Genomic DNA, 22,053 nt, shown 5'->3' with positions numbered 1-22,053 from the left:
GTGCTTGAGCGATGAACATATACAGTATGCTTAGGGATACAGTAGAATAATAAACATATTTAATGCATTAAGTGATGATAGCTATCAATAATTATTATTGACATAAGAATACATTTAGACAAGAATACAGTATAAGTCCGATGTAATTGTCCTTTGTGAATATACATAAGAGAGAAATGAAAAATACAAGAATCTTTTATGAGTAAACACTTTTATACGTTTCTTTCATTCCCTGCTGCACTCTCTTTTCTTTCATTCCCTGCTGCACTCTCTTTTCTTTCATTCCTTCCTTACATAAATTTCATTAAAAGTACACGAGAATCATCGTTTCGCTTAAATTTATAAACCGCTCTGTTACATTATATCCAGCGCAAGAACATCACCGTTTCGCGTGGATAAACTAAGTCCTCTTTAGTAAATTATCCTGCCGTTCTTGCGTAAAACATCCTAATTGATACTAACTACATTGTTTAACTCTTCATCTGCAAAATGGCTTTCGCTAATTTTAGTACCCCCAGATTAGAAAACGAAAGACTCTCTTAGCTAAAATGCCTTTAACATCAATTCTTCGGGAGCAGGAACGTTGCGGATCAGTGTACGTATAGTTGTGTACATACACTATATTTTACCAATGTTGTCTGTACACCAAGTCTCTTAGAAGCTCAGTCCCCTATACTACTGTTTTAAAATTTATGTAAAATTAACAAAAATCTTTAAAATACATTTTCATGTTTCTGACTTATTGCACAAACAAACTTAGTGTACAGACGGAGGATTAAATTTTGCAATTTCATACAAATATTAGTGATTCCACAATTTTTTTATATTTTTCCCCCTAAATTATGTTCAAGTTACATTGTACATTCGTATAAATACTTTTAATTTTATCATATATATATATATATATATATATATACAAAAAATAAGTAAGATGGCTCACTTAGAAAGCCTCATTTGCAATTTTACTTTTATGTCGAGATATTTTGTGTAAGGACAGTGACTAGCTTATACACGGCGCGTTCGCGAAACGTACTATTAGCGCTATCAACACTACTGCGCATACATTTCCAGTCATTTTCTGCGGGCAGTAACGTTAATAGTTCTATTAGTGTCCTCCGTGAATGTGCCTAGAGTCCGCTGCCTACAACGCTCCAAAGCATAGATACACCAGAAGTTCTGTATCTCCGTAATTATGGCAGATACGAAATTTTTGAATAAGACTAGTTAGAAACCTCTTACTATTTGCACCCACGTATGTCTTCTGAAAAATGTGAACATCATAAATAGTTACAGAGATAAACGTAAATATATATAATGGCTGTTATATTATAACCAAACAGAAGCAATTTGCGCATCGGAGAACTAAAACTGATCGTAAACTGATGATGTTCTCTAGTTGGAAAGAATATGGAATAAAAATCATTGTTTAAAGTCTACATTTTGAGTTTAAAGCTTTAAAGCTAATTTAAAATATTAATAGTAATGAATTCATATAAGAAAAAATTATGAAGTGTTGTAAAACTCTTTAAGCTCGTAAAGAGACAAATTGATGGAATACGTCTAGAATATGTGGATCTAGATCTGGGGTGAACAAAAGAGTTTCCAATGTTGCTGAATATTTTTGAACTTGTTCATGATGCTGAAATTAAAATAAAAACATAGCTAAAGAAATTCAGTCTCGTCCATTTTAATTATATATCAGAAAACAACTTACAGTTAGAAAAACTTGTTGCAATCTTCCAATGGTCCATTTATACCAATGAGTGTTATAGTCTATACCGTCCGTGTCACAACGTACAAGGTGTTCAGAAAGAATCATAATAAATCGCTAAAAAATGTAACAATAATCAAATTTATATTTCACAAAATTATATTAAACTATTGGTAAACGAATTGTTACCTGAAATATAATAAGAAATAAATTTTTCTGGTCAGCCTGAGCAGCCTCTAGTTTCTCCTCCATTCTTTCCACAACATCTTCCGAAGGTCGTTCTCTATTCTTTTCTTTATTATTATCGTCATCTTCTGAAGAAGACCCTGACCTGCTTTCCGCTCTTCTTAGCTTTTCTCTTGCTTCAGTCAACTCAGTGGTAAGTTTCGTTACGTGCTTATTTTTCTTTCTTATAGTTAAGTGTAGAATTTCCCAAATATAAAGCCTTTAAAAAAACAAATGTATATAATTGACGTACTAATTTACTTTTTTTTAAGCAGTACTTACTTTGTAAACTCTGATAACATCTCCTTAGAGAATATCCAATTAGCAATAGCACTGCATTCAATAATTCCAGTCTTTAAAAATTTATCTGTCAACACTGCCATCATTTGATAATGATTTTTCCACAAAGCATACATATTTCGCAAAATACAAATTTGAGCTTCTTCTGTTTCAGCTAGGACTTTAAAGACATAATGAAATTTTCCTATTGCTGCAAAACTATGACTAAAACTTTTTGAGCCAAGATTTAGTAAAGTTTGTACAAATACATCTATTTTTAATGGATTAAAACTGTTTGCCTCTTCATTTTCTCTTGGGCCAGGTAATGTATTTAAAACATTTATGACTTCTTCTGGCGTGCATTTTCGCCTGATTGAGACAACTAATTCATGAGCCGCTGTTGTACCTGGAAGGGAACCTTTAACAAAAGAAATGATATATTTAATATAATATATACGGCGCATTTTACTAAAAAATATGAAAACACTCACTAGCACCTTCAGAAGTATACTTATAAATTGGCTCAGGAGGAATAGGGATTAATTCCGCATATGTTTCTGGCATCATATCACGAATTCTATCATAGTATGATAGCCTAAAATAATAAATATTACACTTAGCAGTATTCAATATAGAGATTCATTAACTAACTTACCGTAAACATTTTAATAAAACTTCTCGAATAAACTTTGGCCTGGGGTGTTCGGCATCTCTTTGTAGACACGAATCCCAGTCTTCCCAGGACCATCGAAATTGAAAGTTACTTAAGTGATAGGCAAACCACCATACGAAACGATCAAATGCAGTAGCAGCCATGCTGTCAATACGACGAAATAATATTTCTGTTGCTTGAGCCAAGACCTAAAAAGAGTATAACAAATTATAATTTTCTAATTAAAGCCAAATACTGATGACTTGTGAGAGTAAAGTACCTGAGGCATAGTGGAAGGCTGCAATTTACATAGTTCAATTAAAATTGAACCATAACAGATTTCTAAATTCTTACAAGTAGGTAGCCTGAACAATTCTCCAAATATTACTTCCACTATACAATAATCTAATGGAATTTTTGCTTTATAAGGAAAGTTTAGCAAATGTGCAGAACAATCTTTTCTTTCAAAAAAATGGTTACTAATAATTTGGCGCAAATGTTCCTCTATTAGAAATCTTTCAATTGCATGGCTACCTGGTAAAAGCGGACCTTCTGCAGGACAGTCGGTATAGTCAAACATACGGAAAACAACCATTGGAAGCGGATAATGATAAGATTCATGATGTGGTGGAGCTATTATAACTGGTAAGTTATGCTGTAAAGCTTCACATAAAATTGAATCAAAAGCAAGATAAGGCCTAGGAATATGTTTTTCTGCCCAGTTATCTTGTCTAAGCTTACGAACTTGAGCCCACAAACAATCTAAATATTCTTCTTGAGGATGAGGTGTGTCACTGGACCAAACTCTCAATGCTGGTTGATGTTTTTTAGTTCGTTTATTTAAAAATATTTCTATTGTAACCATTAAATGATCTAATTCTTGCTCCTTCTTTTCATATAACTCTCTTCCAACCCAAGGTAAAGTAGATAATACAGCAAAGACATACCTGTGTTGTAGAAATCATTTTATATTTTGTATTTATTTAAATATATTAATTTCTTTAATAATATAATTCACTTACCAATCACGTCTCACTTGAGGCACTCCATCTTCATTAGCTGCATCTAACATATTGTCAAATAATTGCATTAAAGAACCACAAGATAAGACGTGGCAATTTACTAAATCTGCTAAAAACCTGAGAGAATATCGTGCAACATCCCATTTGCAAGCTTTTAAAGAGTCCTTAAAATTTTTTACCATATAATCAACAAACTCACCACCAAAATTAAAATTTTTTGCATTTAGCAAGCCAACTAATGTAGTATAAATTGTACATTTCTCTGGCATTTTAATTGCACAGTCAGTCAATATTCTTAATATCTTACTACGAAAGAGTCCTAAGTCTGCTTCCAAAACCGAAGCTAGTCCTTCTAAATTACTTTCAAGGGATGATGTGGATTTTTCTCCAACACGCAGAATAAGAGACTCAAGCCTGTCCTCAATTTCCTGATTTTCGGATACTCGACGGCGTTTCTTGTACGCCCGTTCTTGAAATAAAAATAATTATTTGTAATACTTAAAATTATATACATATATTAATAACAATGGTATGCAAGTTTAATTGACAGTAAAGGACTCTGTACAACAAAAAATAAAAGAAACACAATACTAAACATAAGAATATCATTTATTTCATTTGTAGAAGAAATTATCTTCAAGCAATAATATTCTTATGTTTAATACTCTGTCTGTTATAGTTTTCATTGTTCTGTATCAATTCCGCTCCTAAGATTAGAAAAAACGCCTTTAATGCCTGAAATATCTTAATCATCAATTATGCTGAAGGAAAATCGATGTAGACCATTTTAATACATAAATTTATACTAACCATATCCATCATCCTCCTCATGAACCCTTCTTCGACTCAGTGATTGCATATTTTCACCCGCAGTAACTTTTCAAACATACAAGTCGTCGTAAAGAAAGAGTGTTGCGGTGGGTCCATATACCACGGCCATCACGTTTTTCAACGTTTTCTCTTTTCACTTCCCGTTCCCAATTCCCATTCCCACTTTCATAAATCCCACTTCACAGGTTTTGGGGATAACTTTAATGCCTTAGGATGCATTTACACTTGCAACCGAACAGCAAACTGAACGCCGGCGCGACTCGCGAACATTACAAGTGCAAACGCACCTTTACGCTACTTTGACGTGAGTTTCATTTCATGGCCGCAGGCCGCAGCCCGCAATCGCCAATCACTGCCTCACGGCTCCCGGGCTCACTCACACCAACTCACACTGCTCACAGTAGTTAATAATAGAATACGGCCTACAACCATCATAACCTCAAAATTTCATGAAATACATCTTTTGTCATGATTGTTTATGAATATGATACTTTTATAATATAAAAATGATTCGAATAATACAAATTTTTAAATCTATTAAAAATAACTGGAAGAAGTCATTAGTAGGAAGTGCAGCTTTATCTTATGGAGTATCTTATGGTGTTGAAACTTATGAGTATGTTATTCAAAATTCAATTAAAACATACAAGTGTCTTTAAATGGTATTTCCGATAAAATCGTTTAAAACATTATATTAATTTTACAGTACAAGGCAATTAATGAGACAGTATTGTGAAAGTGTATTAAAATATGGTGACACTCCATTGCCAACTAATATCAAACCTCGCCATGTTACTGTGATTCTAAATCCAACTGCAAGTAAAAGGTTGACATGGTTGTATTAATGTTGAGTCATTGCCAATAAGCCTAAAATTTAATTTGAGTATAATTTAAATATTTTTTAGAAAAACAAAAAAATTCTTTGAGGAATATTGCGAACCTCTTTTACATTTAGCTGGAATCGCTGTAACAATAATTCAAACAGAGTCAGAGGGCCATGCTCGAACAATAGCAACAAATTTAAATACACCTACGGATGCCATTATTGTTGCTGGAGGTGATGGTACACTGTCAGAAGTAATTACCGGATTAATGAGGAAATATGAGGGCAACGTGGATTCTGTAAAAAAATGTCCTATTGGAGTTTTGCCTTTGGGTAAAACAAGTAGAATAGCTAAATCACTATTTTCTGGATACAATGACATGATTGCTATACGAGAAATGGTTGATGCAACAATGGCTGTTATAATTGGAAATTCAAAGTTGTTAGATGTAGTCAAAGTTGAACCTTTACAAGTGTGTATATTTTTCAAAACTATCTATTATAATTATTTGTTTTAAATTCGTAATAAAAGTATTCTAATTTAAGCAAGATGCTGATAAACCATTAAAGCCTGTATATGGTTTAGGAGTTTTAGAATGGGGGGCTTGGCGTGATGCTGATGCTCGTTGCAATACTTATTGGTATTGGGGCTCTCTAAGAAGGTTGAACTATTTTCTTATTTTATTTAATATTTTAGTTACTATATATAAATGTATATGTTTATGCTTAGATATGCATCTTATGTTTTTAATGGTTATAAAAAAGACTTGTCTTGGAATTGTAAGGCTACACTAAAATATACAGATCCTTGTAGTGGGTGTTCACGCTGCTTTTATAAATATTCAACAAATGTAGAGTCAAATAAATTGAGTCAGAGATGGTGGCATGCATTTCTTCCAAGAAGAAAACCAAACATATCACGTAAGTGTTTATGATACTTTACTTAATGAAAAGTTACTAACTAAATATTGTTTCTCAGAAATTGATTATAGTAAAATTATAAATGAAAATTGTGGTTCTGTTCATGAACTACCTTTATCTGCAACAGAGCTACAAATTTTAACTGGTAATATTAATTCCAATAGTGAAATGGATAAACCAGCCTTGCAAGTACAGTTAGGTAATAAATAATTAGTTTCTTTTGGAAATGAAGCCTTAATTTATTATGATAACATAAAATGATGATATTCTTACGTAGGTCCAGAAAAAATAGATTATTTAAATTTTGTCAGTGAAGGCTGGAGAAGAATAAGGGGAGAAAAAAAATTAGTAGGTCAAACATTAGAAGTCAATGATTTAGAATTACATTTTGAAACAAATGATAATATGGTAAATCCTTTACTGAATTATATATTTCCCTATAGTATATTTTTAAACTTATTAACAAACAAATTTGTTGCAGGATAAAACAAAAATGTTTTCTATTGATAGTGAAGAATATGACTTAATGCCCTTAAAAATTCAGTTATTACCACAATCTGTACAAATATTTTGTCCATAATCAAAATTATGTTTAAATTATATACACAGCTTTTTAATTTTAAATTTCCCATCTCTAAGCAAATATTTAGAATTATGAACAAATTTGACTAAAAAACATTTATTTAAAATGATATTATATAATATCTATTTAACCCTTTAACCTGGAAATTAATCTAGCTTGGACAGTGTCGAAATAGATCATTTAAAAAAATTATTTGAACTTTCATAATACGCAATAAAATGAATATAAATTCCGCAATATAAACAATGTTCTTATGTACGCGCACACAACATTCTCGCAATCTGTAACGTGTGTAGCTCGTTATTGCCCGAAATGGCACTTGTACATCGTCACGAGCCACACACGTTATTCCCGGCCAAGGGGTTAAGAGTTATAATTAAACAATGAGCATTCATAGTAATAAATTATAATTAGTTAAAAATAACATGACATCCTATTTAAATAAGCATTAAAATTTCTTATAGTATATTATATGTACATTGTTCAGTAATACTTTTTTCATATAAAAATAATATATAAATGTTTTGAAGGTACTTTTTTTATCATAAAACTATGATAATAAGATAAACATATTTGTTCAAATAATTAATTTGAAGTTGTACTGTACAGCTTGAATGTTTCCTTTTCCTCTTGGTTTTAACATTTTTCTTTTACCTATATATGTATATAAAAGTTAAGCCATAAAGGCTGGTCACTAGATTTTTGTCTTATCTATATAACTATTCTTAAGGCACAGAATTAGAATTAGAAGCACTCCGATTGTTATCGGAACAGAGACTTTTATCACAATCCTTTGTACTAATTTTAAAGTAATCAAGCAGCGATGGTCCTGGACTTCTCGGCACCTTACTAACTTTTTGAGGTTCTGTTGATTTTGATCTACTATTTCTACGAGCAGGTGTTATTTGTGTTTTAGGACTACTTGCTTTTTCAGATACTGCCCTTACTGCTTTTTGCTCATACCTTTCTTTACGTATTTTGGTTAACCAGTCAATATTTTCTTTACACTTTTGCGGTGAAATTTGAAGCAAATGTGGTGCTGTACCATCAATTACAAAATTAGGCAGATTCAAGGTTGGAGAAAAATTTAACGAAGAATGAGCCATAACGGCAGATGTAGTAACTTCGTTAGATCTGCAATTATTAGTTTCATAAGATTCTATTTTCTGATCGTTAGCTGGGCTAAACAGTCTTCGGGCTCCTCTATTTTCTGAATGAAATCTTTTTGTCAAAGGCTCTTTATTCTCTTGAATAGGTGATAAAATAGATTTGAAGCTATCATGCGTCATTTGGACATAGTTTCTCTTTGCAGAACTATTGCTTTGTTGTCTTTCATAACAATTATCCTCTAAAATTCCATCATTTCTTATACAACTTGGACCAGGGGTTACTACAACAGGAGTACTGTCAGACACAGGAGTTGTCTCTTGAGATGCTATCCATCGACCGCTTACAGTCGGCGTAGTTTCCAGTTTCAAATTATCCAAAGGTGCTAAATTTATTACTTGCTCTGCCTGTCCTCTAATTAGAACTTCCTCGTTTTCAATTTTATATTCAGAACCAATGCGCCAGATTCTATGATAAGAATCATCCGAACAAGTAACAATTTTTGCTTCTCCATCATTGCACCATGCAATACATGTTACTTCTTCAGTGTGGCCTGAAAGTTTAACAATTGGGGCGCCTGGCTTCCTTGTATTCCAAATATAGGCAAGATCATCACTAGAGCCACTTGCAAGATAACGACCATCGCGGCTTAAACATGTTTTTACATAAAATGTTGTATTTTGATGTCCAAAGTATTCTGCTATTGGCTTGGGATTGAAAGATGATATGTTATATGCATAAATAATATTATCCATGCAGCTTGCATATAATGTGATCCTTGCAGGACATACAAGCAATGATGAAAATCCATTTCTAGTACTGTGGCCTGTATAGTTCATGATATGTTTTGCAACAGGGTCTTTTTTATGAACAGTATAATTTTTCCTCAGATCCCAAACTTTTATTAGTCCATCTCCAGCTGCACAAGAAATCAATGTAAAGTCATCTTGGAATGCAAGGCCAGTAATACTTTGTGCTCTAGATGCATGATTAAATGACCTGCGGTGCCTTGTATTACCCACAGGCCCTATACTGTGTCCACCAAAGATAGAATTATCAGGCTTAGGATGATTAATATGATTAGCTCTAATGTCCCATACCATAATAGCTCCATCCCTAGCACCTGTTGCAAATACAGCTAGAAAAGTTGAAATAGTACTTTAAGTATTTCCAAAAATGTAAAAATATAAATCTTATAAATTTGATTACCTTTGTCTTGATAACGAAATACTGCTGTTTTAACACTTCTAGTATGAGCATGAAAACAATCAATTTGATTTACAGAAGAACTAGACCGTCTAGATACTACCGTGTCTCTTGATACATCCCACAACCTTGTAGTATGGTCCCCTGAAGCTGTGATCAATTTTAATTCACCAGGCATCCAAGCGATATCAAAAATTGCATTACAATGGGCCTATAAATTAGAAGAAATGTCAAAAAATCTTTTTAAGTCAATGCAATGCAATAATTAGCTTAAATGTGAAAACACTCCTAATAATTTAAATATACCTGTATACCTGCCAGTCTTTGACTGGATTCCTTTCTTGTAACTGTATTTTGCAGAGCAATTTTTCCATCTTCATTAGCCAAAGCCAGTATATGCTCATAGCCTGTCGTAGGACAAAAGCGACAAGCGAATACTGGAGGTTCAGGATTATAATCCAGAGCATTTGTATTCGGAGTGATACCGCGAAATACGTCACAGCTATAACATTTTAATCGGTATAAAGCGATGTCATAGTCACATATTGAATCTGAAAAAAATAAGTTATCATTATCAAGTACCTCATATAAGAAATATAAAAGATACTTTCTAAATTTATTAAATCATTAAAATGTTGGATGATAATCCTATCTATTAATTTTGCATCAATTTTTGTTACTCTTTCGAACGGCACATTTATTATGTTAACCTTTTTAAAATAGATAAAATTTTATGTATATTATACCATTTCATAAATATTTTTATAATTACCAAATCCTTCTTGACGTCGCACAATAGAGTGCACAATATTCATTTTGAAGTTATATTAAAAATTTCTCTATTATTTAAAAGCATGAGAGAATACACTTTACATTATACCAAACAACGCGCGGGAAAATTTGTTCATGTCTTTGTTCAACTATCTACCATTTAATTCTGACGTCACAAAATCCCCTAGCTTTACTCGCTATTTTTTTAAATACCCTACTTACGATCTGAAGTTGTGACACGGCGGACACGGGCGACACGGCTGCCGTATAATGCATATACTATAGTGTCCATTCATAAATACGCAACTATTTCGTTGTCATGGCAACTATTGGTTACATTGGTGTTATAATTTGAGTACGGAACCTACGATATGGGTATCGTATGACTGTCAACTCGGATCTGACTCCAGTGCTCCATACGACTGATTAAGTATTTCATTTGTGTTAAAATCTTTTAAATTTTATTCGGATTTTCTAATCAATGATTAAACGAATAAAAAAACAGTAAATGGGTACTCTCACTGCAAAACAGTATTTAGTAATATTAATAATACAGTATTTAATTTTATTATTTGATATTTTTGTCAATTCATTTGCAAGTTTTTGTAGATTGTATCCAACTGATTTACTTGTCCTTTATGTGTAAGTTAATTTTATATTTAAAGCTTTGCCTAACTTTCAATACAAACTTTAAAAAATATTTACAAGATATTTTTATACTAGGGTACAAGATTTCTCTCAGATTGTGGCACTTACTGTATTATTGGTAGCATTTTTTTCAACCTATGTTTTTCAGGTAATCAATGTAACAAAAATGTTCCTTTTCTTGTTCATGTAAATAATTAAAAATAATATATCATATGTTTATATTTCTCAACTATTAGGCTGGCCTTATACAATTATTATATGCCAGATTTCGCATGACTTTAGTTTTGTGTGTTACTTATGTAATTTTAAGTATTGGCTTACATATTTGGCATATGAATATTCATTGGTCTACACAACTTATCCATTATTGGCCAAAAGGTTTTCATGCTCTTTATTCTATTCACAGAACAGGTAAGCTTAATAATACAAATGCAGTCAGTAGCAGTCAGCTCAACAACATCAACTACTAAAATTTATTAATTTACAGTTGCAGTTCTCTATTACTACTTTTTTAAAAGAGCATTATTGAGGATAGGAGATCCAAGATTTTATGAAGGATCTACATGGATTCAAAAACAATTAAGTCTTCCATAAAGATATATTTATGTAGATTGGTTAAAGTTTATTGCACATTTAAATAATTTTATTATAAAAAAAGGTATATGAAGTATATGGTTACGTTAATGAAATCAGTTCTTTTATATATACATATATGTTGATGGTCGGAGGTGTGTCGGGGTGAGTGGGGTGAGCGCCCGCTCCGGCGCACTCTCTGTCTCTTTTCCTCACTCACTATACTTCTACATAACGCCGCCAGATGGTCACCTCACGGATCAATCTCGCAAATTTTGGCTCGAATCTCAGCTTAGCAATTTCTTAAGACAGAAATCGAGCTTAGTACATACTGTATTGAAGGTTAGAGACAATTGATCTTAGCTAAGACCGCTAAGGACCGGTTCCACAAGCCTTGTTTAAACTGGATTAAGTTAATTATGCTATATTCTATGTAACATAAAATATAGCAAAATTAACTTAATCCAGATCAACTGCTAAGCTTAACGGTGGTATTCACACGGATACCCACGCCAACACTCGAATTGAACTCGACTCAGGCTAAAATACTACAGTATGTATGTACATACATTATACATATGTTACGTAAACTATAGTATTGAAACTCGAGTCGAGCCGTGTGAATACCACCGTAAGTTTCGTTTATAAATTGAGCCTTAAGGTATGTACGATTTCACTTGTCGCTCGTCGCTAGCGACAAATATAAGTCTAATATAAGATGATATTGTATAATGTATATGTATGTATACATATGCAATCCAAGGACACACTAATCTCTCGACAATGCTCGACAGCATCTCGACAGTGTCTCGTATTGTACATATGTATATGTACATACATACCAGCGAAACTTTTCTCGCGTCAATTTCAGATCAGACTCAAATTAGACGGCGGCTTGGAAGGTTGGAAATGGCCGTGATGGCGGGATATTGTATTCTTTAAATTAGTATTTATGTAAGTTGTAAGGTTAATTCTTTAAGCTTTTTTTTGAATACATTTCTATTATGAGTGATAATGCATCAAGTGATTCATCAAGGGAAACGGGTAAGTGCACAAATGATTCGAGTGAATAATTTATTTCCCTCGTTCTCGATCAGCTGTAATGTTTTTTTTTCTTGTAAACAGAAGAAAAACAGTTGTTAAATGATGTAAGGTTACTGAAGTCCTTAATCATTAAAGCAGAAGATGCTTTATATTCAAAAAATTGCTACACTGAGTTTAAAAATGTTCAAAGCTCCCTGTCCAAATCTACTTGTTCTGTTCCACAATCAAGAATATTAAATAAAGGCACAGAAATCCAAATGGAGCTCTTTCATTATACTGGCTTAAGCTGCAAAAAGTTTAAAGGTTCAGATTTTGTTTTCGAATTTAATTGCAATAATGAAACCTTTGTTGTAGAGATAATAAAAACTAAAGAAATGTGGACAATTGGCAAATGGGTTATGCCACCATCAATTGACATGAAACAATTGATTTCTCAATATTCACTTAACGAATTTACTAGTTTACTTACATTTATAAAACATTTAAAATTTCATATTGAATGTTATAAGGAGCGTAGTACTAACTTCAAAAAACTACAAGTAAGCACCTACTATTAATTTTGTGTTTGCGAAAGGATTATATCATTATTTTTGTTTCAGAACATTACTGAAAATTTATCCAATTTCAAGTGCAGCACAAATATTGGTCTTACACAAATTACATTGGAATTTTTTCAAGTTTATAGCGTGGAGGAGGATTTAAACATTGATATCAATGTACATCTAATATATACACCTGAAGGGTTAATACCAAAAAAAATTCAAATAGAATCAGTGCTTTGTAAGAAATTAAGTGATACAACTGAAAAAAAACTAAAATCTATAATGAAGATATTACAAATGCGGAACTTGGCTGAAGCATTTCAGCAGATATTTCATGATCAGGAATTATTTGTTTGGCCTGTAGAGGGAAATGAAAATATTACAACAGTATCGAACAGCTCCGAAGAAGATTCTAATGTGAATCTACAAACTAGGTTAAAACATAAATTAACTAAAAGGAAAAAGCAGAAACAAGGGAAAAGATTAAAACATTTAGAGAAAATTAGCAACTATGATGAAAAGCCATCAACATCATCTGGTACAAGATCTTTAAACAAAAACATGCTTAAAAACATAAAAAAGAATGCTTACAGACAATCAAATAATAAGGCAGTTAACAATAGTTTAAGTAAGATTTCAGTTAGTCCTATAATAAACGTATCTCAATTAAAGCAAACAAAATTAAATTTTACTAACAATTCAAAATCTAGTGCAAAATCTGTGAAATTGAAGAATATGAATAAGATAATTGTATCTAGTACACCATTACATTTGACAAGTAATCTTTGAAATTAATTGTAAACAATTATAAAGAATATGTGCAACATTTTTACATAAATAATTCCTCAACAATCATCAACAAGTGTCTAAAAATTTGTATCCAATGCTGTAGTGGGATTCTGTAACTCTTAGCGACAACTTTCGGTATCGTTAAGTCCAGTTACCGACAGAAATCGCTAAGTGCGATTCTGTAACTCGTCTCAGAGTCACCGATGATGTTGCTTGCAATGTCGTTACTGTCGGTAACCTACCGAATAAACGTACCTTTCCTTTTTAAGAATACTCTGAGTTCAATCTTAGTTAAGCGACGGAGTTACGAATGGTTGAAGTTAATATAAATTGTACTAAACCGAATCAATTAGCTGAGAATTGATATTTCACTGAGTTTTTTATTGAAAGGAAAACTAATAATATCGTTATAATTTAACAACGACCGAGATAGATGTCGCTAGAGGTTCAACGGTACTAATATAAAATTTATCCGACGAATAATTGTAATAAACCTTTGCATTTCCTTGAACGCATTCCACCAAAAACTCACAATGCTCGTAATAAATAATATATATCACATCAACTATTATATTGTGAATGTTTTTGGCCTCAAGTGGGTCAAACCCCTTAACGACAGCTGTCGGTATCGTTAACTACCGACAGTTATCGCTTGCGTTAACGAATGAGCGATTCTGTAACTTTAGCTGTACGACAATAGTCGGTGCAATTCATGTTTGTATGTACATACATACCTACATATATATGTTTTCAATTGTTATTTGTCGCTCGTCGCTAGCACTGACATATTTCTGTCTGGGGTGGGTTCTGAATTTAAGAACGAAGGAAACGGGTAATCACTAACGGCGATCGGATAATGAGGTTTATTCTTTTTCGCTGTATTGCTGCACTCAGCACTAGTGCAATGAGTTAGAGTGAGAAAACATGTTTGTCTTATTTCAACTAATTGCACCAGTTCGATAGTCCAGCGAAAAAGAGAGCAGACCTATAGTTTCTTAGGTGTAGTGTCGTGTTACTGTGTGACATTTGAATTTTATATATATTGAAAAACAATAGTAAATATTATTAAAATAATAATCAAAAACCATAAGGTATGTACATAATATTGAATGAGGAATTAATAAAGGTTTCATATATGTATAGAGACCGTGCACACCAACACAATGACAGTGAGATAAGAACGATATTGGTGTATGTGCATACTATCAGCGCAAACTATCGGTCAATTTTCGCCGTTTTTCAGTGTAATTTATTTATACGTATACAATTATACATTGGCACTTCGCTATCATTGTGTTGGTGTGCACGGTCTCTATATATTTGCAATGTAATGTGTTTTCTTAAATCCTTGTCACAAAAATATTTCCTTCATTTTCCTAGATAGCATGATAGGAGGAAAATTATAGGTCCTTTATCTGAAAATAATAATTTATATTAGTAAAATTATTTGGTTATCCTTATTTTGATCATTTTATTAGTAAAATCCGTTGATGCTACATGATATTTATAATAAAACTTGATTGAATCTATTTTGTAATAAAAATGTTACAATTTAGGATTCTGTTTTTATTAAGAAAACTATTGTATTTGCCGTATTTTTTTACATGCAAAGCCTGTTTTTTGGGGTAATTATATTCAACGATTTTTTTATATATTAATTACAATAATTATTCATTATATATTTTTTTTGCTTTATATTTATCGGTTTGCTGTAAATGTGACAAATGTATATTTTAAATTTGAATCCCCACCCATTTTTCAAATTTCAAATTTGCTCGTTCCGTCCGTTCCGACTCTTCCGACTTCCGTTGAATACAACAGCGATACTAGCGAATAGCGATGAGCGATGTCGCTGAAAGTTGGATCAAATCAATCCAACTTTACTTCAGTGTCCTTACTTGATCCTTAAGCCTACAGCACACTATGCTGAATTTCGTGCTAGAATGCTTGCTAGATTTGTGAGGACCAATGAGATTATTATATTTAATTCACAACTGAATCATCATTGGTCTTCACAATTCTAGCAAGCATTCTAGCACAAAATCCAGCATAGTGTGCCATAGGCTTTAGCGATAGAGGGTGCGTTCACGAAGACGCTATTAGCGCTATTTGACGCTGTTTGACGCTACTGCACACTGCACAGTGAAAATTGCCAGTTGTGTGCGGTAGTGTTGACAGCGTCTCCGTGAGAACACACAGAATATGTAAAGGGAAAGGGACGAAAGGGTATACTTTACCCCACGTGACCATATGCCGCTATATGTATGTATATATACATATACATATGTACAGGGTGATTCTCTAACGGCGGGACATAGGAGATTCGTGTTAGTTGACTATAGCGCTCAGGATGATGGTATCTGAGAGCGCTGATTGGTCAATATCATGTAGTGCCAACATGAAATGGTCCGTTACCAATAGATGAATAAGAAAAATGAGACCCATTCGCCATTTTGGAGTGGAGAAGTGTTTACATGCTAGTTGTAGCAGAAAGGGGTGTGAAATGAAAAAATGTCAAATAGTGAGGTTACTATAGTAAAAATGGAAAATAATGAATGGAAAGTTCGCATATTCTTACTTTCCATTCATTATTTTCCATTTTTACTATAGTAACCTCACTATTTGACATTTTTTCATTTCACACCCCTTTCTGCTACAACTAGCATGTAAACACTTCTCCACTCCAAAATGGCGAATGGGTCTCATTTTTCTTATTCATCTATTGGTAATGCGCCATTTCATGTTGGCACCACATGATATTGACCAATCAGCGCTTCCAGATCCTATCATTCGGAGCGCTATAGTCAACTAACACGAATCTCCTATGTCCCGCCGTTAGAGAATCACCCTGTATAAAATCAATAATAATGAATGAAAATTTACTTAAAATTAATTAAACTGTAACAAAATAATTTATTTTAATTAAATTTACATAGATTTATTAAAGAGCGGTAAAATTTTATTAACATAATAATAAAATAGCACGTATTTGATGAAAATAAAACACTACATTATTTTTAATCGCGACTAATGCGAAATAAATGTCAGTGATTATAAAAAGAAACAGCGCGATTTACTGACAACTCATACGCGGAAATTTGATAGATAAACTGAAACTCGCGCTTCAAAAAAATACCAACCGGGACAGGTACTACTCGTTAAGATTCTTTTTCACTGGCTTTTAAAACGCTAAATTTGCCATATGATATAAAAATGTTAACATTGCAATGTATTAGCATAAATATTTTTGAAAAAATGGTCAATCCGTACTTGGCAAAATAATCATTTTAAAAGTTGGTGAAAGAGATCCTACTCATACCGATAGCAGTCGCAACTGATTTGCGGAATATCTCAAATTGCAACCAATCAGGTGTGATTGCTAATTAACCCGCCCACAATAAGCGATACCTGTTCCGCATAGCCCTCTCGCGTAGCGGGTACATCAACTCAGTTATCAATTATCCGCGTACCGGTCGTCAGTGGATCCCGCGTTGTGGTTTTTCGTAACCACTGAGTACTGACATTTAGTTTAAATTAGTCGCGATTAAAAATAATTTAATGTTTTATTTTCATCACATATGAGCTATTTATTTTATAATATTAATAAAATTGTGCCGCGTTTTATAAAATTTAAATAAATTTAATTAGCTTTTATTATTTTTATACAAACAATTTAAATTTATTTAAGATTTTATTAATTATTATTAATTTCTAAATAAATTTAAAATTCTGGTTAAAATTTTGTAATAGTGTTGTGCAATTATAAGTATTCGGCATTGGTGACGATAAATTGTTTAAAAATTAAACTTAACTTTTCTATATAATTTCCGCATATTTAATTATGTCAAGAGGGAAATTTAAGTAATGCAGTTGGGATATTTTAATAGAATATATAGTAATGAATGCAGTGTGTGATGAAAATAAAAGCTTTTATCTGTGTATAATTCGCGTAATAAATAGAAAATTTGTGACTACAGTCAGTGCGGAGCGTGTCTATTGTGTATGTGTTTGTGAGTGCTGCAGCGAATAAAGACAGAAGTCTCAAAGACTGTTAAAGCCTGCCAGTTTTACTTAAATTATATTAAAGTTAAGTAAATTAATATTAACTCTATAAAATTATATGCAATAATTTATTTCTGTTACGGTTAGCGACTTCACTGAAGAGTGAGAGAGCGCGTTTAAAAATGTCACGTCGAGGAGTGTCGTTTGAAAAATCCGAGTCTCGTAGTGTCAGTCGATAAGTGCTCGTCGTGGAGTGCGGTTTTCCAGAGTAGTATACCTTAAAATAAAACTCGCGTTACGAAATGTCGTTTGAAAAATCCGAGTCTCGTAGTGTTAGTCGATAAGTGCTCGTCGTGGAGTGCGGTTTTCCAGAGTAGTATACCTTAAAATAAAACTCGCGTTACGAAATGCCGTTTGAAAAATCCGAGTTTCGAAGTGTCAATCGATAAGTGTTCGTCGCGCAGTGCGGTTATCCCGCGTAGTATACGTTGAAATAAAATTCGCGTCGCGCAGTGCCGTTTGAAAAATTCGAGTTTCGAAGTGTCAGACGATAAGTGTTCGTCGCGCAGTGCGGTTATCCCGCGTAGTATACGTTGAAATAAAATTCGCGTCGCGCAGTGCCGTTTGAAAAATCCGAGTTTCGAAGTGTCAGTCGATAAGTGTTCGTCGCGGAATGCGGTTGTCCCGCGTATTATATGTTGAAATAAAAATCGCGCCGAGCAGTGCTGTTTGAAAAATCCGAGTTTCGTAGTGTCAGTCGATAATTGTTCGTCGCGGGGTGCGGTTGTCCCGCGTAGTATATGTTGAAATAAAATTCGCGTCGCGCATACCGTTTGTAAAATCCTAGTTTCGTAGTGTCATTCGATAAGTGCTCGTCGCGGAATGCGGTTGTCCCGAGTAGTATACGTTAAAATAAAATTCTCCTCGCGCAGTGCCGTTTGAAAAATTCGAGTTTCGAAGTGTCAGTCGATAAGTGTTCGTCGCGGAATGCGGTTGTCCCGCGTATTATACGTTGAAATAAAAATCGCGCCGAGCAGTGCCGTTTGAAAAATCCGAGTTTCGTAGTTTCAGTCGCTAAGTGCTCGTCGCGGAATGCGGTTGTCCCGTGTAGTATACGTTAACATAAAATTCGCGTCGCGCAGTGCCGTTTAAAAAATCCGAGTTTCGAAGTGTCAGTCGATAAGTGTTAGTCGCGGAGTGCGGTTGTCCCGCGTAGTGTACGTTTAAAAGAAATCGCGTAGCGCACTGTTACTCTAAAAATCCGAGTCTGTAGTGTCAGTCGTGAACTGCTCGTCGCGTAGTGCGGCTGTTCCGGTAGTGTACGTTAAAAAGAAATCGCGTAGCGCACTGCTACTTTAAAAATCCAAGTCTCGAAGTGTCAGTTGTGAAGTGCTCGTCGCGTAGTGCGGTTCTCTCGCGTAGTGTTCGTTAAAAAGAAATCTCGTAGCGCACTGCTGATTTAAGAATCCGAGTCTGTAGTGTCAGTCGTGAGCTGCTCGTCGCGTAGTGCGGTTGTCCCGCTAGTGTACGTTAAAAAGAAATCACGTCGCGTAGTGCCTTTTGAATAATCCGAGTTTCGTAGTGTCAGTCGATAAGTGTTCGTCGCGGAGTGCGGTTGTCCCGCGTAGTATACGTTAAAGACAAATAGCGTCGCGCAGTGCAGTTTGAAAAATCCGAGTCTCGTAGTGTCAGTCGATAAGTGCTCGTCGTGGAGTGCGGTTTTCCAGAGTAGTATACCTTAAAATAAAACTCGCGTTACGAAATGCCGTTTGAAAAATCCGAGTTTCGAAGTGTCAATCGATAAGTGTTCGTCGCGCAGTGCGGTTATCCCGCGTAGTATACGTTGAAATAAAATTCGCGTCGCGCAGTGCCGTTTGAAAAATCCGAGTTTCGAAGTGTCAGTCGATAAGTGTTCGTCGCGGAATGCAGTTGTCCCGCGTAGTATACGTTAAAGCCAAATAGCGTCGCGCAGTGCAGTTTGAAAAATCCGAGTCTCGTAGTGTCAGTCGATAAGTGCTCGTCGTGGAGTGCGGTTTTCCAGAGTAGTATACCTTAAAATAAAACTCGCGTTACGAAATGCCGTTTGAAAAATCCGAGTTTCGAAATGTCAATCGATAAGTGTTCGTCGCGCAGTGCCGTTTGAAAAATCCGAGTTTCGAAGTGTCAGTCGATAAGTGTTCGTCGCGGAATGCGGTTGTCCTGCGTATTATATGTTGAAATAAAAATCGCGCCGAGCAGTGCTGTTTGAAAAATCCGAGTTTCATAGTGTCAGTCGATAATTGTTCGTCGCGGGGTGTGGTTGTCCCGCGTAGTATATGTTGAAATAAAATTCGCGTCGCGCATACCGTTTGTAAAATCCTAGTTTCGTAGTGTCATTCGATAAGTGCTCGTCGCGGAATGCGGTTGTCCCGAGTAGTATACGTTAAAATAAAATTCTCCTCGCGCAGTGCCGTTTGAAAAATCCGAGTTTCGAAGTGTCAGTCGATAAGTGTTCGTCGCGGAATGCGGTTGTCCCGCGTATTATACGTTGAAATAAAAATCGCGCCGAGCAGTGCCGTTTGAAAAATCCGAGTTTCGTAGTTACAGTCGCTAAGTGCTCGTCGCGGAATGCGGTTGTCCCGTGTAGTATACGTTAACATAAAATTCGCGTCGCGCAGTGCCGTTTAAAAAATCCGTGTTTCGAAGTGTTAGTCGCGGAGTGCGGTTGTCCCGCGTAGTGTACGTTTAAAAGAAATCGCGTAGCGCACTGCTACTTTAAAAATCCGAGTCTGTAGTGTCAGTCGTGAACTGCTCGTAGCGTAGTGCGGTTGTTCCGGTAGTGTACGTTAAAAAGAAATCGCGTAGCGCACTGCTACTTTAAAAATCCAAGTCTCGAAGTGTCAGTTGTGAAGTGCTCGTCGCGTAGTGCGGTTCTCTCGCGTAGTGTTCGTTAGAAAGAAATCGCGTAGCGCACTGCTACTTTAAAAATCCGAGTCTGTAGTGTCAGTCGTGAACTGCTCGTCGCGTATTGCAGTTCTCCTACTTAGTGTACGTTAAAAAGAAATCGCGTAGTGCACTGCTGATTTAAAAATCAGAATTTGTAATGACAGTTGTGAACTGCTCGTCGCGTAGTGCGGTTCTCTCGCGTAGTGTTCGTTAGAAAGAAATCGCGTAGCGCACAGCTGCTTTAAAAATCCGTGTCTGTAGTGTTAGTCGTGAACTGCTCGTCGCGTAGTGCGGTTGTGCCGGTAGTGTACGTTAAAAATAAATCGCGTAGCGCACTGCTACTTTAAAAATCCAAGTCTCGAAGTGTCAGTTGTGAAGTGCTCGTCGCGTAGTGTGGTTCTCTAGCGTAGTGTTCGTTAAAAAGAAATCGCGTAGCGCACTGCTACTTTAAAAATCCAAGTCTCGAAGTGTCAGTTGTGAAGTGCTCGTCGCGTAGTGCGGTTCTCTAGCGTAGTGTTCGTTAAAAAGAAATCGCGTAGCGCACTGCTACTTTAAAAATCCGAGTCTGTAGTGTCAGTCGTGAACTGCTCGTCGCGTAGTGCGGTTGTCCCGGTAGTGTTCGTTAAAAAGAAATCGCGTAGCGCACTGCTGATTTAAAAATACGAGTCTCGAAGTGTCAGTTGTGAAGTGCTCGTCGCGTAGTGCGGTTCTCTCGCGTAGTGTTCGTTAGAAAGAAATCGCGTAGCGCACAGCTGCTTTAAAAATCCGAGTCTGTAGTGTTAGTCGTGAACTGCTCGTCGCGTAGTGCGGTTTTCCCGGTAGTGTTCGTTAAAAAGAAATCGCGTAGGGCACTGCTGATTTAAGAATCCGAGTCTGTAGTGTTAGTCGTGAACTGCTCGTCGCGTAGTGCGGTTCTCCTGCGTAGTGTACGTTAAAAAGAAATCGCGTAGCGCACTGCTGATTTAAAAATTAGAATTTGTAGTGACAGTCGTGAACTGCTCGTCGCGTAGTGCGGTTTTCCCGGTAGTGTACGTTAAAAAGAAATCGCGTCGCGTAGTGCCTTTTGAATAATCCGAATCTCGTAGTGTCAGTCGTGAAGTGCTCGTCGCGTAGTGCGGTTGTCGCGAGAAGTGTACCTTAAAAAGAATTCGCGCAATGCCGTTTAAAAATCATTTTTTCGCGAGTGCATAACGTCAGCGTCCTCATCTCCATCGACATCATAAACGCCATTATCATCGCCATTAACATCACCATTCCCATCTTCGGAATTATCGCAAAATATGTATGAATTATGGTTGGGAATTCGCTGAATGAGTGAGTCCCACGGGTAAAACCGTGGAAATTTTTTTTATTAACTAAAGAATGACCAAAAACCTATCAGTAGGTTACAGTTGGCCAT

General features: G+C 35.0%; 5 protein-coding genes across 8 annotated transcripts; 3 read left to right on the top strand and 2 right to left on the bottom strand.

The window, feature by feature from the left end:
• Positions 1 to 72: 72 nt before the first annotated feature.
• Positions 73 to 4,841, bottom strand: Cbp80 (Nuclear cap-binding protein subunit 1). 2 transcript variants are annotated; one of them, XM_066743793.1, is made up of 9 exons: positions 4,700 to 4,841; positions 3,890 to 4,358; positions 3,148 to 3,814; positions 2,871 to 3,076; positions 2,707 to 2,810; positions 2,219 to 2,633; positions 1,901 to 2,156; positions 1,715 to 1,828; positions 73 to 1,639 (listed from the first exon to the last, which is right to left on the bottom strand). In XM_066743793.1, the coding sequence occupies exons 1-9, from the start codon at positions 4,746 to 4,748 to the stop codon at positions 1,526 to 1,528; spliced, it is 2,394 nt and encodes a 797-aa protein (XP_066599890.1). In that variant the 5' UTR covers positions 4,749 to 4,841; the 3' UTR covers positions 73 to 1,525. The 2 variants fall into 2 exon arrangements, with proteins under 2 accessions (XP_066599890.1, XP_066599891.1); XM_066743794.1 differs by lacking the exon at positions 4,700 to 4,841 and having other exon boundaries at positions 3,890 to 4,006; positions 4,089 to 4,213.
• A 229-nt stretch (positions 4,842 to 5,070) lies between these two features.
• Positions 5,071 to 7,571, top strand: Mulk (acylglycerol kinase-like protein Mulk). The gene is made up of 8 exons (XM_066743225.1): positions 5,071 to 5,336; positions 5,427 to 5,546; positions 5,626 to 6,016; positions 6,090 to 6,205; positions 6,274 to 6,464; positions 6,523 to 6,663; positions 6,742 to 6,872; positions 6,946 to 7,571. Exons 1-8 carry the CDS (start codon positions 5,227 to 5,229, stop codon positions 7,042 to 7,044), a joined length of 1,299 nt encoding a protein of 432 aa, XP_066599322.1. The 5' UTR covers positions 5,071 to 5,226; the 3' UTR covers positions 7,045 to 7,571.
• A 124-nt stretch (positions 7,572 to 7,695) lies between these two features.
• On the bottom strand, positions 7,696 to 10,268 carry l(2)dtl (lethal-(2)-denticleless). Of its 3 annotated transcripts, none has more exons than XM_066743221.1 (4): positions 10,133 to 10,268; positions 9,667 to 9,911; positions 9,364 to 9,571; positions 7,696 to 9,292 (listed from the first exon to the last, which is right to left on the bottom strand). In XM_066743221.1, the coding sequence occupies exons 1-4, from the start codon at positions 10,173 to 10,175 to the stop codon at positions 7,773 to 7,775; spliced, it is 2,016 nt and encodes a 671-aa protein (XP_066599318.1). In that variant the 5' UTR covers positions 10,176 to 10,268; the 3' UTR covers positions 7,696 to 7,772. The 3 variants fall into 3 exon arrangements, with proteins under 3 accessions (XP_066599318.1, XP_066599319.1, XP_066599320.1); XM_066743222.1 differs by having other exon boundaries at positions 7,696 to 9,277; XM_066743223.1 differs by lacking the exon at positions 10,133 to 10,268 and having other exon boundaries at positions 9,675 to 9,790.
• Positions 10,269 to 10,489: 221 nt separating this feature from the next.
• Positions 10,490 to 12,396, top strand: LOC136783251 (transmembrane protein 138-like). Its single transcript, XM_066743238.1, has 4 exons — positions 10,490 to 10,773; positions 10,855 to 10,927; positions 11,016 to 11,190; positions 11,267 to 12,396. The coding sequence occupies exons 1-4, from the start codon at positions 10,640 to 10,642 to the stop codon at positions 11,371 to 11,373; spliced, it is 489 nt and encodes a 162-aa protein (XP_066599335.1). The 5' UTR covers positions 10,490 to 10,639; the 3' UTR covers positions 11,374 to 12,396.
• LOC136783250 (uncharacterized) lies at positions 12,227 to 14,979 on the top strand. Its single transcript, XM_066743237.1, has 3 exons — positions 12,227 to 12,396; positions 12,478 to 12,935; positions 12,996 to 14,979. Exons 1-3 carry the CDS (start codon positions 12,357 to 12,359, stop codon positions 13,725 to 13,727), a joined length of 1,230 nt encoding a protein of 409 aa, XP_066599334.1. The 5' UTR covers positions 12,227 to 12,356; the 3' UTR covers positions 13,728 to 14,979.
• The last annotated feature ends 7,074 nt before the right edge of the window (positions 14,980 to 22,053 follow it).

Source organism: Prorops nasuta, unplaced genomic scaffold (assembly GCF_024137725.1).
Source record: "Prorops nasuta isolate Cenicafe-Biocafe unplaced genomic scaffold, Cenicafe_Pnas_1.2 PNAS00033, whole genome shotgun sequence".
NCBI classification, from domain to species: Eukaryota; Metazoa; Arthropoda; class Insecta; order Hymenoptera; family Bethylidae; genus Prorops; species Prorops nasuta.
The sequence above is the reverse complement of the archived record's forward strand: the minus strand, read 5'-3'. Positions and strand labels throughout refer to the sequence as shown.